The sequence below is a fragment of the Azolla caroliniana genome, unplaced genomic scaffold (genome assembly GCF_043228905.1).
Source record: "Azolla caroliniana isolate FFs.n. ecotype wild unplaced genomic scaffold, voAzoCaro1.0.p SCAF_11, whole genome shotgun sequence".
Taxonomy (NCBI): Eukaryota; Viridiplantae; Streptophyta; class Polypodiopsida; order Salviniales; family Salviniaceae; genus Azolla; species Azolla caroliniana.
The window spans coordinates 2,279,771-2,298,139 of record NW_028230446.1 but is presented as its reverse complement, the minus strand read 5'-3'; the positions used below and the strand labels follow the sequence as shown (position 1 = coordinate 2,298,139).

Below are 18,369 nucleotides of genomic sequence, written 5' to 3'. Positions count from 1 at the left end.
ATCAGCTACACATACAACATTCATTGCATCATTAGACTTTGTCTCTTTACCCAAGTGTTGGCAGGTTGCTAAAGAAGATCCAAACTGGAAAGCAGCCCTGCAAAACGAACTCGGAGGTCTTGAGAAGAACAAAACTTGGGAGATTGTGTCACTACCACCAGGAAAGAAGGCGGTTGGGTGTTGTTGAGAATCGAACTCAACTTCCCATAGAGACAATGTTCACACTAGCCATTGAACACTAGCCAGTGAACATCATACTAGGCTAGATTTGTAATTAGTAGAAAGGGCATTTGCCCTAGACTAGTTGGTATTTAAACCAACTCTTTGTAACTTAGTTACTATTGGATGTAATCTATCTTTTTACTAATATAGCTTCTTGATCAAGCTCTCTCTCTCTGTCTTGCCTTACGTGCACTCACACACTCACACATAGCTCGCTTCCATTGCACAACACCACCTACGTCTCCTTTACAAGTGCAAATGGGTGTTTGCAAATGGGGGAAAAATAGATCGATACAGGGCACGATTAGAGGCTAAGGGATATAGTCAGACATATTGCATTGATTACGATGAGACTTTTGCACCTATAGCGAAGATGAGCATTGCTAGAATGCTTATTTCCTTAGCAGTGAATAAAGATTGGAAATTACATCAATTAGATGTAAAAAATGCATTCCTTCATGGAGAGTTGATGGAGGAAGTGTACATGGATATCCCCCCAGGTTTTGGTACAATTCAAACAGTAGGTAAGGTTTGTAGACTAAGGAAGTCGCTTTATAGACTAAAGCAATCTCCTCAAGCCTGGTTCGACAAGTTAAGAAGGGCTATGGTGGGTATGGGATACCAACAGACGAATGCAGACCATACAATGTTTTTTCAACAACACAAGGAGCATACTACATTACTTGCTGCGTATGTGGATGATATAATTATGATGGGTAACGGTGAAGGAGAAATTGCTCAATTGAAGGTGCAATTGGGTAAAGAGTTTGAGGTGAAGGATCTAGGATTGCTATGATACTTTCTTGGAATTGAGGTAGCTCGTGGAGCAGAAGGAGTTGTTCTATCTCAGCGAAAATATGTATTAGATCTTCTCACAAAAACTGGAATGTTGAGTTGTAGGCCCGAAGCTTCTCCAATCGACCAAAAGATCAAGTTAACTGAACTTGCATGAGAGAAAGTTGATCGTGAAAGGTATCAAAGATTGGTAGGTCGGCTGATTTATTTGACTCACACCAGTTCAAATATTTCATTTGTAGTAAGTGTGGTAAGTCACTACATGCATGATCTGAGGAAAGATCATATGGATGCAGTGTACCATATTCTGAGATATCTCAAAGATGCCCCGGGGAAGGGATTGATCTTTAGAAAACATGGTCATTTTAACATTGAAGGCTATTGTGATTCTGATTGGACCAGTTGTGTTGATGATAGGAAATCCACATCAGGATACTGCATGTTTGTTGGGGGCAATATGGTCTCTTGGAAGAGTAAGAAACAGACAATAGTAGCAAGGTCAACAGCCGAAGCCGAGTATAGAGCTATTGATGTAGGAGTTGCGAAGATGTTATGGCTGAGAACTCTCCTAGTAGAACTAAAGGTGAATCAAGAAAATCAGATGATGCCGTGTGACAGTAAGTCAGCAATCAGCATTACCAACAATCCGGTACAGCATGATAGGACCAAGCACATCAAGGAGAAGCTTGATAATGGAATATTAAAATTGAGTCATGTTTCTACTAAACATCAAGTAGCAGATTGTCTTACAACGGGACTTGGGCCAGTAAGTCTTACTAGATTGTGTGACAAGATGGGCTTACTAGACATTTTTCGCCCATCTTGAGGGGGAGTGTTGAGAATGATTAAAAGTTATAATGGCTAGTCAGCTCCAAGAGCTAGTTAGCCCAACGGCCAGAGGAGCTTTCTCATGTAAATATGAGCGATCTCTGTATTTTCTCCCTCCTTAGTGAATACTAATGTATATTATTGAACAAATGTGCTTTCTCATTTTTCTATTCCTCAAAAAATTACAAGCAAGCTGTTTGAAGCATCAAAGCAAATGGCGATAATACAACACATAGATAGATCATGGTACTCACAAAGAGTTTGGCTCACACCACAGGATCCATTTCTCACAAAGATGGCTTACTACAAAGTTCACTTCATGAACTTTTTAAGAGGAAGAATAGATATAGAGACCAAGGTACATGAATATCTAGATGACCCATTGTGCTCACAAAGAAATAGGACAACTAATGACATGGTTCAACAACAATGAGCCCAAGTTCAAGAACTTGACACCCTTTGGATATGTACACCACATCAAAATGATGAAAGGAACTAAGTACTGCAGCAAGATTTATGGCGGATCTGTATCTAAAGAGCTTTGGCTCACACCACAGGATCCATTTCTCACAAAGATGGCTTACTACAGAGTTCACTTCATGAACTTTTTAAGAGGAAGAATAGATATAGAGACCAAGGTACATGAATATCTAGATGACCCATTGTGCTCACAAAGAAATAGGACAACTCAGAGTTTCTTGTCACCAACTAGAGATCAAGGCAGGAAGGGCACTTCGCATACCTAGAGCTGGATGATTTTGCAAATTACATGAAGGAGATATCAAAATCAAGGAACGTTTTGTGTAGGTCCCAGCTTTGAACCACACCGGAGAGAATTATATTACCTTTATGTGAACTCCACCATCATTTGATAAATGATGAAGAAAAGTGACCCATGACAATTTGGCCAATTTGGCCAATGACCCATGAACATAGAGAATCAACCCTTATACTAGCATGCAAGATGCAATGACAATAGCATATCATTGATTTCTTCTATAGCTCCTTACCTGCACTGACAACATGTTGCAGAGTCTGAGAGAACCAGGATATAAGACACGTGGGCCATACCATTAGCATATCATGGAGATCATCGCTCACCATGTTCTATTCTCATGAGGACACCCAGATACAATTGTTAAACGTTGTCATAACATCATGTCACTCACCAACCAACCTTCAATATAAATTCCAATCACTACTACTTTGATACGCCTTAGCTATGCAATTCGTATCTGTAATGGGAGATGAGTAGCCTTAACCAATAATGGCCATGGAAATGGGAGAGCATAGCAAAAGCATGCATGTTCCCAATCCTTTATTGTGGCTCTTCATTCTCCTAAAGGTTAGTTTGTTGCCAAGCCCGTACACACGTTTTCTCACACACAATTGACCAAACAACAAAACAATTTAGTGACCCAATTGCATACTCCTTTCTCTTGAGAAATGGAGCAAGACCGAGACAACTAGTCCAACCACCTCAACAGAAAAGTAACTTTGAAACAGTGCAATTTTGAAACCCATCATGGCTGACCCAAAATCTCAATTCCAAACCAAGGTTAGTGGAGGTTGGGAACCACCCAAACATGCCAAGTCTTGAGTATAGGAAAACACGGAGATGGAGAAACAAACCCCAGAAGCTATGGACAAATACAAGGTCTTCTTACTCAACCAAACAACTTTGAAAGCAATGAAAAGAAAGGATAGTGATGGCATGAAAATCAGTGCATACATACTAAAGATGAAGCAGTAAAGAAGTGACGATGACCATGTGCTATCAAATGGTTTAAACATCAATGGAAGAGGGCATGTAAACTTGTATGCATGGCAGGGGGTGTCCTCGTCATCCAATCATCATGAGAAGAGAAGCATCCATAGACCCTGTAAAGAGGATAAGGGAGACATGAAAGACATTGAAGACATGTTAGCTTGTAGTAGTACCTCTCATAGCTTAGTTTTTACAGAAATTCAGAAGAATACATAATACTCAAGTGTTCCAGTTTCACCAAGACGTTTCAACAATTAAATTGACCTCCAAGGCGCACTTCTCCATTGTAGTTAAGACCTTATATTGTTCCAAGAAGACTCTTCTTTTGAGACAATTATTTGCCGATGCTTCTGTCGAGATACGTCAAGTGCATGCGTCTTTTGAGACACTTCTTGTTTTAAACACATCCACTCAATTTTGCCTCGAAAGAAGTATCTATTGAGAAATACCTCCAGAGAAGCATGGAACATGGTTATCTCAAGAGATACATCGAGCAAAATTATCACAAAGAAGATCTACGTGTAACAATGGAATGCACCTTGGAGGCCATGTAATTGCAAAACATCATGGCAGAATAGGAGCATCAATTCTGATGTAAATGTGTTTGAATTTTCCTTGAGCTATGAATTTACTCTGGAAACTAAAATGCCTTCTAGCCTCTCCTTGTTTACTCTCTTTATTGCTCTTCCTTGCTCCCCTATTTAGTGTCTCTACAAACTTCTCTTCCCGTGATGATGTGATGGCGAGGAGACCCCATGTCACACACATTCCTCTTCCTGTGATACTTTGGTAGAGTGATGTTAGTTCTACCTCCTTTACCATTAGTACGCATACATTGATTTTCATTATCCTTATCATTGCTTTCACACTTGGTTGGTTGGCTAGAGAGACTTCATGGTTTATCCATTCATCATAATGTTTCTTCCTCCAACTCCACATTAGCACACACCCAATAATAGGCATGTTCATATAGCTCCCAAATTTCACTTCCTTTTAGAAGTCAAGTGTTCTAGGTCAGCCATAATCAGTTCTGATATTGCAACACAATTTCTAAGCTAGATAACTTTTCTTTGTCATGGCAAATATGCACATATACCTCTAGAAGAAAGAACTTGCCAATTGTGTCATCCAAGGAGTGGAATCTGAACAACACTATGTTTGTCATCATAATATGAAATAAGATGGAGATACCATTGTCTCTTTTAGTCATGCTTCGGCCCAATACAACAACTAATGGAATATGAAGATCAATGGTGCCCAAGGCTTTTCTTGCTAGAAGTCAAGAGACATGGGAGAAGTTGTTAGGACAACAATACAGCCACACAAGCTCATCAACAAAGAACAATCACAACTTTCCTTAGCCCCATCACTCCTACTCATGCTACCCGTCAATCAAGGGCTACACAAATGGGTTCCCAACTAGGACATTTCAAAGAGGTTACAATAGATCGGGCATAACAATTTGTTGTTCACGTAGGCCTCAGCCTCGGCCTCACAAACCATGATCTCACCACACTTGTCATTGACAAATAATGGCCTCCCGCCCTCAACGTGCTTCCATTGCTTCAAAGACCTCTCCATTCTGGACCGACCTATGATAGAGATGGTTTGAAGACAAAAATTATAATATACCTGACTCAAGAATCTTACATGTATTTATCACGAGATTCTATTTCTATTTACTTTTTTACTTAGTTACATTTATTTTGGTTTGTTGTTCTCAAAGACAAGACAACATTTTAACATGTAATCTCTTGTTTGGTCTTATAGGCATTTTGGCCTCTTTAAAGGCATTAATATATGTTCTTTCTTTCTTTCTTTCTTGGGCTATAGGAATAGCTGTTTCCAATATTTTCTTCCATCCTTTGAGAGTACGGATTACGCAATTGGATCACCGAGTATTTTCTCATCTGTGATAGCTCTATAGCCCATGGCAACACAAAGTATGCAACCACAAGATGCCAGCTTAACATTAGGAGGGTGAAGACCTGCCCAATATAGGTCGAAGAATGTCAGTCACTCAGAGCTAGCAATAAATGTATAGAGAAAATGCAGACACTCACTTATTCTGATGGTGACTCACCATTTAAGCTTAGGAAATAAGGCACGCAGTAGCCTTGGGCTGGCCATGTTTACATGCCATCCTCGTATGATAAAGAGGTTGTTGCCACAATGGTGGTTGCTAAGTTGTTCCTATTATAGTAATCTATTTAGAGGGATATCAATGTGTGATTAAAGATAGAATGTAACATTCAGTTGGTGAACAAGCAACCAATTATAATCCAAGAAGTCTCTAATGAAGCAATTATTAGTGTTTTTATACCTTCACTTATGTGAGAGTGAGAGTGAGTGTTTTTGGCAGCATCCCACCCTAGGAGGTCCATTGTGCCATGTCATTGCGGGTGAGAGCGAGAGACTCAAATGAGCACCTTGCAGATAGCTCTTGAAGCCTTGGTTGCCACCGGAAGTTGAGCATTACCTAGTCACTACCATTCATGGCAATTCTAACCGGGCCAACACACATTGACGATTCTTCCAAGGGAGCTTACCTGGAAACCCTGAAGGACTGCAGCTTAGCAGTGGCATAAGAAAACAAGAGCAATAGAAACTTAGAGATAGTGTATGGAAACAAGGACCAAAGATGATCATGGATGCTAGCTGCTAGTAGTGACAAACATCATATTGACATCAACCTCAAAATAGAGATGGCAAGAAGTGGTACAAAATGATGGTGGAATCAAAGAACCATTAATATTAACATCATCTTTATCAATAGATTTAGTCTATGGAAATGAACAAAAACTCATGTACAATCTCAAGGAGCATTGTGAGGGCCCCCGATTACGAGTAGAACATTGGAGCATGTCAAAAGGCTATGAACAAAACAAAGGTACCTAAAAATGAGAAAAGGCTTGGAAACAATCTTGAAGCACCTTGTGACGTGAAATAGCCAAGGATCAAGTACATAGCACTATAGCATGTGAAAAGACCCAAAACCAAGTTTGGAGCATCAAAGCATGTGAAAGGGCTGGTACCAACTCTGGATCACCGAAATGAGAAAGCGCTTGAGAGCAATATCAATGTACCCTGTGAAATATGGGCAAGAGGATGGAGAAGAAGAATACACAACAGGCTATGAACAGATCATATAAAGATAAAGATAGATGGGATGCAAGAAAGCAAACACAAGAGACAAGAATGAGATGGAAAGGGCAATGCCATAGTGGATTTGAACCAGTGGCGACGAAGAAGTGAACTATAAGATGAGTTCTCATCTTCCCATCCTTATTATTATCACTATCATTACTTGTGTTCATCTTCTTCGCCATCTTTCTTCATTGTATTCATCATTTCCGTTTGATAGAATTCTAAGGATACTAAATACATCATTTAGATTGCCCACCCAAAAAATGTATTATTTGCATACGAAGGCCACATTCATGTCCTCAAGGTTCTCTCTGATCTATTAATCAACAAACTCCATCACATCAGAAAAAATCTTCTTCTATTGATGATCCTGAAAACTTCTTTTCAATCATCTTTGTCATGTTTTGCAACTTAGACACCTTTCTTATCTCTTCCAAATGCTTTGTGTTATGCACATCAATCGTGTCTTCTTTGCCTTTTCTTGTATTAATTCCATATTCTGTCTAAATTTACTTGTATGGAGAATAATTATGATTCAACAAACTACTTTATATTCTCAATTTGATAAGAAACTCTCTTTCCATTTCATATGCTTAAGATTCTTCTCTTGGAGCTTTAATCTCATCTCATGTTGGCATTCATGTTGGTAATCATCTCAGCGTTCCCTTGATCCAAAGAAAAGCATTGACTTCATCGTTACCATTAAACTCATCTTCACCAGACATTCATCCATAGCTTTTGTTTCCTTTATCCTTCCATTGTGAAATTGCCTCTACCTGATCAACCTTAATATCTCTAAATTGCAAAAATCTTACTCTTTAAAGTATCAAGTAAGATGATTTTCATAGCCGAGTATTAACTATACCTAAATAACCAGCCTTCGTTCAGAATAGTATGGACAGCTGTAGGGTTAAGTAGATGCAATTTAGTTTCTATGTCCACATTCCATGGCTGATGTGAAGCACTTGTTTTTGTTTATGTTTAGATGACCACTAGAGATTTTTTTCTGACCTCCTCCACTATCACTGATTTTATTTATTGGCTATATCCACAATGATGCATCCCCATCATTGGCCATGCCTGATTAAGCTTACTACCATCCACATCTCTAGGACTGCTTTCTTGCCCATTGTTTCATGTGTTAAAAATTTCTTTCAAGCTATTTCCACCATCACCCAAGCAATTTTTTAATACATGAAAGTTTCATCCAATAGGGTTTCCTTTCGAGCTATTTTTGTCACTTCCAAGAGTCTCCTACGTATTTGGATAATTTGCATCTTCACGAATAATACAATCTCTCTAAGAGACCTTCATTGAGAAAATGATGGGCCAATCGCCAATTCTAGAAACAATTCATTATAAGCAACACATGGGTCTAGTTCTTGAAAACAAATGTCTTACCAGATGTCTCTTAATCAATTTTTGGCGTTAGGATTTGCCTTTGAACATAATTGCCACCATAGGAATCACCATTGGGATCACAGCGCCCGTACTTCCCTCATATAAGTTAACGGTCCCACCTTGTTGTATGCGGTCACAACATCCAGCATGTTCCATAGGAGAAGCTCTACCAAAACAAGCTTCTTTGGTCGTAGCACAAGGATCCAATCATCGGTATCTTACATCAACACTGCCATCCTAAGCCTGAGAGGAGTGCAGGGATACCTCATAATCGGCGCCCTCATCATAAACCTTGACACAAGTTTCCTTTCACAACAACATGCAATGATGAGAAAACAAACAATGGTGATGCCCATGGCTTCTTGTTGCATATGCTTAACATATGTGCCCAAAGATTTAAAAAAAGTCAAGCCTTTCCTCAGGGAAAACAGAGATCTTGGGTCTTCTTTCGTCTCAACGTTACGTCTCCGATCTTTTTCTTCTTCTTTTTTAGTCTGCTCCTGCTTCTTCTTCTTCTTCTTCTTCTTGTGGGTGCTTTCTCTTGCTATTTTCTTCTTTCTTTCTTTTTCTTCTTGCTTTTCTCTTTCATTCAGGATTTACTCACCTGGATTGCTTGATAGAGAACCCCATAGCCACATATAGATAGCAGTTCTTCTCTAAATTTAGCTTTGCTCTTCAAAAGCTTTTTTCTTCCTTTCATTCCTTTGCCATCTCTTTTTCTCCCTTGGGACCTGATGAGCTCCCAGAGGCTCCGCTTCGGTTTCTTGCTCGGCTCGCTCGAGAAGCCCATCCGTGTGAACACACCCTTCTCCTTGTCCTTTAGGATCGTCGAACCTAACAAGCATATCCGCAAAAAGTTTGCAAGAACAAGCTTGGAACATAATAGGGGCACAAGGTACACACAACTAATAAGAGCCAGATCTTCTAGTTCGTCTGTGTGCTCGACATTATGAACTGGTTTAAGAGCTGGAGAATAAAAGACCTAAGGTACACAAAAACTAATAAGAGCTAGATCGTCTAGTTCGCCTGTGTGCTTGACATTATGAACCGGTTTAAGAGGTAGGGAATTTTTCAAATACCTATTTGTTGGAGCTCGGAAGAAGTGATGCTATGAAGTATTTGATATCCAAGGATAGATTACCAGATGTAGTAAGGATGAAGTGGCAAGATGTTAGACAATGTCAAAATTCAAATATTACACTACAAATGTTAACTCCTCAAGTTGGCCCCAACGCAAGGTAAAAAACAAATGCCAGAATGAATCCAATAGCATCTCATTACCCCCATGATCCTTGGCTCTCAAAGGGCCTTCACATTTCTTAAGTTGCATTATGACGTCATCACCAAAATTTAAAGATATGCGAGGTTATATGGAATCAAAACCAATGTGGAGGATGAAATGTCACTTTACTTACCCCATACTCAACAATGTAACCTGCAAAAAGTATGATGACTTGTTAGACATGAATGATAATTTACGTATCATACTCAGATGTCCACCAAGAAGGGTGAAGCACATGTGTGTGCGCATTATTTTTGCATAGATTGTTTTTATATGAAAGATGTGAGGGGGACCATACGAGACTTGAACTAAGGAAGATGGGTTTAATGGCGTTGTCAATGAAGGTTTGCAAGATTTGATATGTAAGATGGCCTCTTGCCATGCTCATCATGGTGGTGTTTTTAACCTAGTGCACTTAAAAATGCACCCTATATGCAAGGTAATGTGATGTAGTGAATAAAATGCATGTGCAATGTCATTTGATTCAGCGATAGTGTAGAAATGTTTGGATTATTGATTGATTGATTATGCGCGCGTGTGTAGAAATGTTTGGATTATTGATTGATAGATTATGTGTGTAAAAATGTTTGGATTATTGATTGATTGATTCTGTGTGTGTAGAAATGTTTGGAATATGGATGGTTTGAGTACAACATGCAATTAAAACACAATATTAACCAAGTTCTCGGTAAGTTAGATTGCTAATCTTCGAACTGCTTTTAGATTAATTTAGGAACTTCAATTAATATTGCTAATCCAAGCATAACTTCAATTAATATTGCAAGATAAGCAATCTAAATTGATTGATTATGCACGTGTGTAGATTATGTGTGTAAAAATGTTTGGATTATTGATTGATTGATTCTGTGTGTAGAAATGTTTGGAATATGGATGGTTTGAGTACAACATGCAATTAAAACACAATATTAACCAAGTTCTCAGTAAGTTAGATTGCTAATCTTCGAACTGCTTTTAGATTAATTTAGGAACTTCAATTAATATTGCAAGATAAACAATCTAGTTCTAATATTGCTTTTAGATTAATTTAGGATTAGAGTAATTTAGGGGACTGCAATTAATTTAGATTGCTAAACTTGGAACTGCTTTTATAAGCTCGCAGTAATTTGCTTTCATCAATTAGCTCCATGACATGATTAATTTAATCCATCAAATCAAATAATAAAAATTGATATAATGAGCTATCGATAAAATCAAATAACCTATAAATTTGGCTACCATAGATAGATTAAACATATAATTGATAAAAAAGCAAGATTATCCATAACACCACAATAGGTAAATCGGTGACAACACATTATCATAATCGATTGAGCTTTCTCTGAATTATCAGTGGCTTGTAAAACAGGAACCATACAAACTTGAAACACCTGATGGCTGCAAGGAGCAGCACAAATGGAAGCAAACCGATTCGATGCAGACAGAAACCTAGATCTAGCAGAAGATGGGAAGATACAAAGCAAGGTATACTAATAATATGTGGTGAAGATGAAGATCATAGATGTTTGTAGCACAGATGCCAGTCTTAGTAGAAGAAGAAGCAGAAGCAACATAGTTCTAAATAAGAAAAACACACAGAGACAGATTTAGAGCAGAAAAACACAGGCCTATCAAACCCTAAGCTGCTTCATCATATCCTTCTTCATCATCATACTCCCCTTCAGGTTCTGCAGTAGCATCCTGGTATTGCTGGTACTCAGAAACCAGATCGTTCATGTTGCTCTCTGCTTCGGTGAACTCCATCTCGTCCATGCCCTCACCTGTGTACCAATGCAAGAAAGCCTTCCTGCGGAACATGGCAGTAAACTGGTCACTGACACGCCTGAACATCTCCTGGATGGAGGTGGAGTTGCCGATGAAGGTGCAGGCCATCTTCAAGCCAACAGGAGGTATGTCGCAGACGCTGGATTTCACGTTATTAGGGATCCACTCGACGAAGTAGGAGGAGTTCTTGTTCTGCACGTTGATGAGCTGCTCATCTACTTCCTTGGTGGACATCTTGCCTCTGAACATGGCAGATGCAGTAAGGTAGCGGCCATGGCGAGGATCTGCAGCACACATCATGTTCTTGGCATCCCACATCTGCTGTGTCAGCTCAGGTACTGTGAGGGATCTGTACTGCTGAGATCCCCGAGACGTGAGAGGCGCAAATCCAACCATGAAGAAATGGAGGCGCGGGAACGGGATGAGATTCACTGCAAGCTTTCGGAGATCAGAGTTCAACTGGCCAGGAAACCTCAGGCAGCAGGTAACCCCACTCATCGTCGCAGAGATGAGATGGTTCAGGTCTCCAACTGCAGAAAATCGATCAAGCACCATCAGAAACATGAAAAGAAACACGCAAGCAGAACGCAATTGAGAGTAATGTAACGATTTAAGGGAAGGAAGAGGCAGATTGTCGACTTACAGGTGGGTGTAACGAGTTTTAGGGTTCGGAAGCAAATGTCGTAGAGAGCTTCATTGTCCAACACCATGCATTCGTCTGCATTCTCGACAAGCTGATGCACAGACAGAGTTGCGTTGTACGGCTCCACGACGGTGTCCGAAACCTTAGGGGACGGGAACACAGAGAATGTCATCATCATCCTGTCGGGATATTCCTCCCTGATTTTAGAGATGAGCAGCGTCCCCATCCCAGATCCGGTTCCTCCTCCAAGAGAATGGCAGACTTGAAAGCCTGCGTCAACACATCATCAGAGAAGCCTCCATCAATCACCATGATCTACGTCAACAGAGGCCGGACCACACCCTGATCTACGTCGACAGAAGCTCGAAGAGAACCAGATCTACGTCAATAGAAGCTCCAAGAGAGCCAGATCTACGTCAACAGAAGCTCGAAGAGAGCCAGTTCTATGTCAACAGAAGCTCGAGAAGAGCCAGATGTACGACAGTAGAAGCAAGAAGAGAGCCAGATCTACGTCAACAGAAGCTCCAAGATAGCCAGATGTACAACAACAGAAGCAAGAACAGAACCAGATCTACGTCAACAGAAGCTCGAAGCGAGCCAGATGTACGTCAACACGTACGACCTAGATCTGTATAAGACACAAACCCGAAGCACTAGAGATATAGATTTGGACAAATATAAGGTCACTAGGATATAGAAATCTGCAACTCCCAGATAGCTGAAATGCATTTAAATCTGAACTAAAACTCTCATAACTACTCTAAATGCAGCTAAAAAAACCTCGGAATGAGAAAACTGAAGCTGAATCAGACCATAAAGACGGTTTTAGCAAAAAATAGGAGCTAAAAAGAAAAATATCTCGGTAATCTGGAAGCTGCAATATGACAAACATGAATCGAAATGTACAGTCATCTGTATGGGAAGGATATGAACGACGAGAATATCTGTGTCGAAGGATGACAAATGACGGTGAAGAAAAATTACCTTGAAGACAGTCGCAGTTCTCGGCCTCCTTACGAACGACATCTAGAACGGAATCGATGAGCTCAGCACCTTCTGTATAGTGGCCTTTGGCCCAGTTGTTTCCTGCACCAGACTGCCCGAAGACGAAGTTATCAGGGCGAAAGATTTGTCCGTAAGGACCGCTTCGGACACTGTCCATAGTCCCAGGCTCGAGATCCATGAGCACCGCTCGTGGGACATACCTCCCACAGCTCGCCTCGTTGTAGTACACGTTCACTCGCTCCAGCTGAATGTCTGCATCTCCCTGGTAGCTTCCTGTGGGGTCAATCCCGTGCTCTGTGCAGACCACCTCCCAGAACTTGGCGCCGATTTGGTTGCCGCATTGGCCACCCTGGACATGAAGAATCTCACGCATTTTGGGAGAGAGAGAGAGAGAGAGAGAGAGAGGAGTGAAGCACGAGTCGAGTTTTTCGAAGGAGATATCAAGCTACCGCAGAGGGAGCCAGAAGCAGGCAATGGATTGAAGGGCGAAATTAGGTGTTTACCTTTGGGAAGGGATAAAACACAAGAGAGGAAGGCGGGGAGTGAAGAAATTAGGGTTTCGAGGATGGAGAATGGGGGCTATGGCGGAGCTCGAAGGGGAGAAAAAATGGCTGTGTAAGTGGATTTATAGGCTTAATCAATGCAGAAACGGCTAGGGCAAAAAAGAAAGAAGAAGAAGAAAGGGAGTAGCAGGCTTCCCAATCTGAGAGACATAATCTGGGCCGTCCATGGGGGCTCGCCTGAATCGGACGGCTGTGGAGGGGCCGAGTGGGGCCCACAGCGACGCAACGGCCACCCAACATTTTCCCGCCTTTTCTTCGGGCTTTTGAAATAGGCGCTGATTTTCCCGCTCTCTCTCTAGAGAGAGAGAGAGATTTGGCGTCCATAGAGAGGCCAATATATTGAGCGGCCATTTGAGCCATAGGACCCGGACATTCGAGAGAAGCATCTGGAACACACCCGGGCCGCGTAGTATGTATTCGGCCCGGACATACATTCGTTAGAAGGACCCCGTAGTATGTCTGTATGTATGTATGTATGTATGTATGTATTCGGCCCGGACATTCATGTATTCGGCCCCGTAGTATGTCTGTGAATAATCGTCTCCGGAAATTTTCCGTAAATGTGCACGGTAACCGAGTTTGTTTGTTTTTTTTTTGTTGCTTTTCCAGATGCAAAGTGGATTCAAGTTCAATGGGGGTAGGTAGATAGAACACACGAGTGAGTGCACATGCACATGCGTACACTTATTTGTAAATAATAACACATACATACCTACTACCCCCCCCCCCCCCCGTATCTGTATGTATTCATCTCGGATAGTGTAGCCACCCTTTTGGAGCACTTGTTATACAAAAAGGGAAGGGAATGGAGATATAGCCCCATCCCCTGTAGCTTAATGTGCGTTAGGAATAATCGTTCTTAATGTTATTTACAAAAAGCACATCCCATTTATAAACTTGAAATGTGCTTCCATTTGCTTTAAAACGAAGGGCATACGACAAATTCCTTTCACCATCCTCGAGGAAAGCTGCATGCAGATATATTGAAGGGAAAGTTATATGATCCCTCCCATAACCTCAGCCTAGCTTTATTTTCGCTCAAACGAAAAATGTGAACATTTATGCAAATAACGTCGACGTCTCTTTTTTATTGTTATTTTGGACGATGCCTACAGAAAGAGAAACGTGGCTCTGAAGAATCAGGATGTTATTCATTGCTTTCACACAAACACGGACATGAATGCTGACAACAATTGAAGTGGCAGGATTCGTGGCGTGCAACAACCTAAAGTTAGAAGAAAAGTGATATTGGAAAGAGGACAATCTATGCATACTCTAACTTTAATAATATCAAACTCCACTTTCCAATCTATTTATTTACGTCTCCCCCTGGCATACGAAGGCTAAGTAGTCTGCTTTCTCTAAAATAACTATATTATGAAGCACATCGATCTAACAATATCATGCCCCCCAATAGTTGATAGGTACTCGAGAACATATGGGCTTTCTTTTTTGTGTCTTTGTTCATGGAAGGGAGGTCTTTAGAATTTCATTAAATGTTTGTCACTTCAACTTTTGACAAATTCCTAATACTAAGTCACATGCTTGATCTTGAAGGCATGCATAGTACAAGTACTAAATGCGCTGAGTTATAATGAAATTCAAGAAAATCGTAAGCTTTGACAATGATGTTATTGTGATATCATCAAAGCATGACCTTTGATCAGATCATTATTGTGGGTTGGATTGTCCTCTCTAATTAATTTACATTGTGTTAATGCTATGGTACAATGAATAGAAGTTTCTTTGTTTCAAGATGATAACTTTATAGCATTTCGATCATTGAATCAAGGTTAGAGGCAAGAAGTTGATTTGAAGCAATAAAATGACATGTCACTTAATGGGAGTGTGCATAGTTGATGCCAAGCATGTGGAAATTTGCCTTCCAACTACAGACATTGGATTATATGCTTCCATTTGAACCTTTGCTTAATTTGAAGAGAACCCTTGAGTTGTAGCAAAAAAGCTGCCAATTCAATATGTTGTGCTTTTTTTATGATCCCCAATCATTTGCTTCGATTGTAAGTCAAGATGCCATATTTCGAGAAAGTTTGTTGGGTCCCAAACTTGTTTCGTCCCTTTTTCTAGTTTTATGATTATCCTAATTTGTGTATGGCACTTCCATTCACATAATGCACCCACACAAATAAGACTCTTTGGTCTCGCTTTGGTAGAAATTCTTTTACCTTTGATGATTTTCCCGTTCATATATGTTGAATAACATGGCCACCACCATCCTATTCCTTGTAACATTGTTGAGGGTGATGATGATTGTGGTTCCTATGGGTTTCATATATCATAATAACTTATTGCAGCTTATTATAGATGTTTCTATGTTATATTCAAAGCATTCAAACTTCAAGACTTTCAAAATGTCTTGTCAAATATCTTCATACAGTCATGCTAAATGGAAGAATGTAATGAATATGGACTATTGTTCATTAACTCTACTCTCAATCAAATTCATGATGTCAATTATCATGAAACATTCTCCCACGTTGTTCATCTCGCAAGCTTTTCCGTGCTAGTAGCTTTCTTTTGCTTTACTTTTGACTCTTGAAGTACAAGGTATGGATTTGTCTATCTTCAGAGGGAAAAAAACCCATGAACCATCCTGAAAGATATATTATTCCATGAAAGGAACATGTTCTTTGTTGTCTTCATCATTCTTTCTTATGGTCCCAAACATGCAACAATTGCATGATATGTAAAAATTGATGCTTACTTATGTCCGATTGGTTTTCTTTGTTGAGATGAGAAGCCCAACCATACACCTTGTGTGTAAAACACACACTCCTATGGGCATGTGTGTGTTTTAAATCCACCATCTACTTTATGAACCATATATGGCTTTGTATCGAGTGAAGTGGATACTTTAGATTTCCCACTCACTCCCATCATAACGAGATTGGTCATCACTTCTATGTTACTTGCATCTGAAGTGTCGGTTACATAATTGATTTACATGCGAATTATAATAAATTATTACTATAGCATTCTAGCATTTTGCCCAATACAAGCTATTATCTTTTGTGTATAACTCTCTCTCTCTCTCTCTCTCTCTCTCTCTCTCTTATATCTTGATCTATTTGGGCATATCTACACTCTATCCTACATAGACATATAATCTCTAGCTCTTTACATCGTATCAAAGAAGCCTAATTAATCATCCATTTGTTACTCTACACGATTGTGTTGTGTTGCATGTTGACATCATCATTCAACGAGAATTGACTCATACATGTCTGTCATTGGTATTGTATTATGATTGTATAACTATTGTGTATAGATAGTAGAGCTCCACCACTTTTCGTGGATCTCAAAGATCCAAACGAGACAAAGAGAAACGATCACCACCAACAACATGAATGTGCAAATAGGAAGCTCTCTCCCTAATGAGAAACTTGATAAAACTCGATTTACAAGTTGGGTGTATAGAATAGACAGAAAACACAAGTTGATCATTGTGTGTTCGTCAAAAGGTACGATGAAGGTGACTTCTTGATTCTCTTGTTATATGTAGATGACATGTTGATAGTCGGTCAAGATACAAGTAAGATCGAAAGCTTGAAGAAAGCTCTAGGCAAATTGTTTGCAATGAAAGATCTTGGACCGGCTAAACAGATATTAGGGATGCACATAGTTCGAGATAGAACTAAGAAAGTGTTAAGGTTGTCACAAGAGAAATACGTGACTAAGATCCCAGAAAGATTCAACATGTCGGAAGCAACGCCAGTTGGCTATGTGTTACCGACTAACTGCAAGTTAAATGCAAAGCAATGCCCAAGAGGGGAGAAAGAAAAGGTTAAGATGAGGAAAATACCATATGCCTTCGCAATCGGCAGCTTAATGTATGTTATGATCTATACGAGACGAGACATAGCATTTGTTGTGGGAACAATAAGCCGATACATGAGTAATCCAGGACGAGAACATTGGGCAGCAATGAAATGGATACTCAGGTATTTAAAAGGCACCTCGGGTGTGTGTCTTAAGTATGGTGTCAGAAAACCCATGTTCGAAGGGTTTACTGACTCAGACATGTTGGGGGATGTAGACTCCAACCGATCCACGTCAGGGTATGTGATGACCTATGCAAGGGGAGCAATGTCGTGGTAGTCACGACTGCAGAAGCCTGTGGCCTTGTCGACCACAAAGGCAGAGTACATGGTAGCGGTAGAGGCCGAGAAGGAGTTGATTTGGATGAGAAACTTTCTCATCGAGTTAGGGATGAAGCAAAAGGATTTATTGTTTCATTGTGACAGCCAGAGTGTCATACATCTAGCCAAGAATGTTGCATACCACTCCCGGACCAAGCATATATAGAGAAGGTATAACTGGCTACGGGAGAAAGTTGAAGAAGGAGAGTTTACCCTCGTGAAGATTTGACGACAACGGATTTGACATGCTGACAAAGAACCTACCGATGGACCGACTTAGAGTCTATCGACAGAGGACAGGAATAACGGACTCCTCCCCATAGGAGTGAAGGGGGAGTTTGTTAGGAATATGTCCCTCTAATGGGAGGAGTCAACTGATTGGATAAGAGCTGACAATTGAGGAGTCGACTTAGAGAGAGTTGGCTAGTCGGGCCAACCGGATGGTCGATGACCAGGCCGACTAGTCGGACCGACTCGACAGTCGACGAATGAGTCAGTTGATTATTAAGGCTATTATTATTATTATTATTGGATAATAATAATGGCCATGATTGTAAATAGCCCATTCTGTGTATTAGTATAAATACATATAGGGCAAAAGAACATGTTATATATGTGTGTGTGGGTGCCTCTGTTGTGTAAAGCGAGAGAGAAGAGAGAAGAGGGTGAGGGAGCGTGAGTGAGTGGTGCCATGGTTGTGATCAGAACAACATACACCAAGAATCTTTCGAGGTTGTTTACTATGTGTAGAGAGTGTTGTACTCTGATTTCAT

General features: G+C 40.3%; 1 protein-coding gene and 1 long non-coding RNA gene across 3 annotated transcripts; both read right to left on the bottom strand.

Annotated features, from left to right (window-relative positions):
• Positions 1-2,979: 2,979 nt before the first annotated feature.
• On the bottom strand, positions 2,980-8,712 carry LOC147857563 (uncharacterized). Of its 2 annotated transcripts, none has more exons than XR_015530507.1 (3): positions 8,162-8,712; positions 5,937-6,171; positions 2,980-3,726 (listed from the first exon to the last, which is right to left on the bottom strand). It is a non-coding gene; the product is annotated as an uncharacterized LOC147857563 (long non-coding RNA). The 2 variants fall into 2 exon arrangements; XR_015530506.1 differs by having other exon boundaries at positions 5,937-6,162.
• Positions 8,713-10,901: 2,189 nt separating this feature from the next.
• On the bottom strand, positions 10,902-13,289 carry LOC147857562 (tubulin beta-1 chain-like). Its single transcript, XM_087327539.1, has 3 exons — positions 12,853-13,289; positions 11,869-12,138; positions 10,902-11,755 (listed from the first exon to the last, which is right to left on the bottom strand). Exons 1-3 carry the CDS (start codon positions 13,244-13,246, stop codon positions 11,079-11,081), a joined length of 1,341 nt encoding a protein of 446 aa, XP_087183665.1. The 5' UTR covers positions 13,247-13,289; the 3' UTR covers positions 10,902-11,078.
• Positions 13,290-18,369: the final 5,080 nt, after the last annotated feature.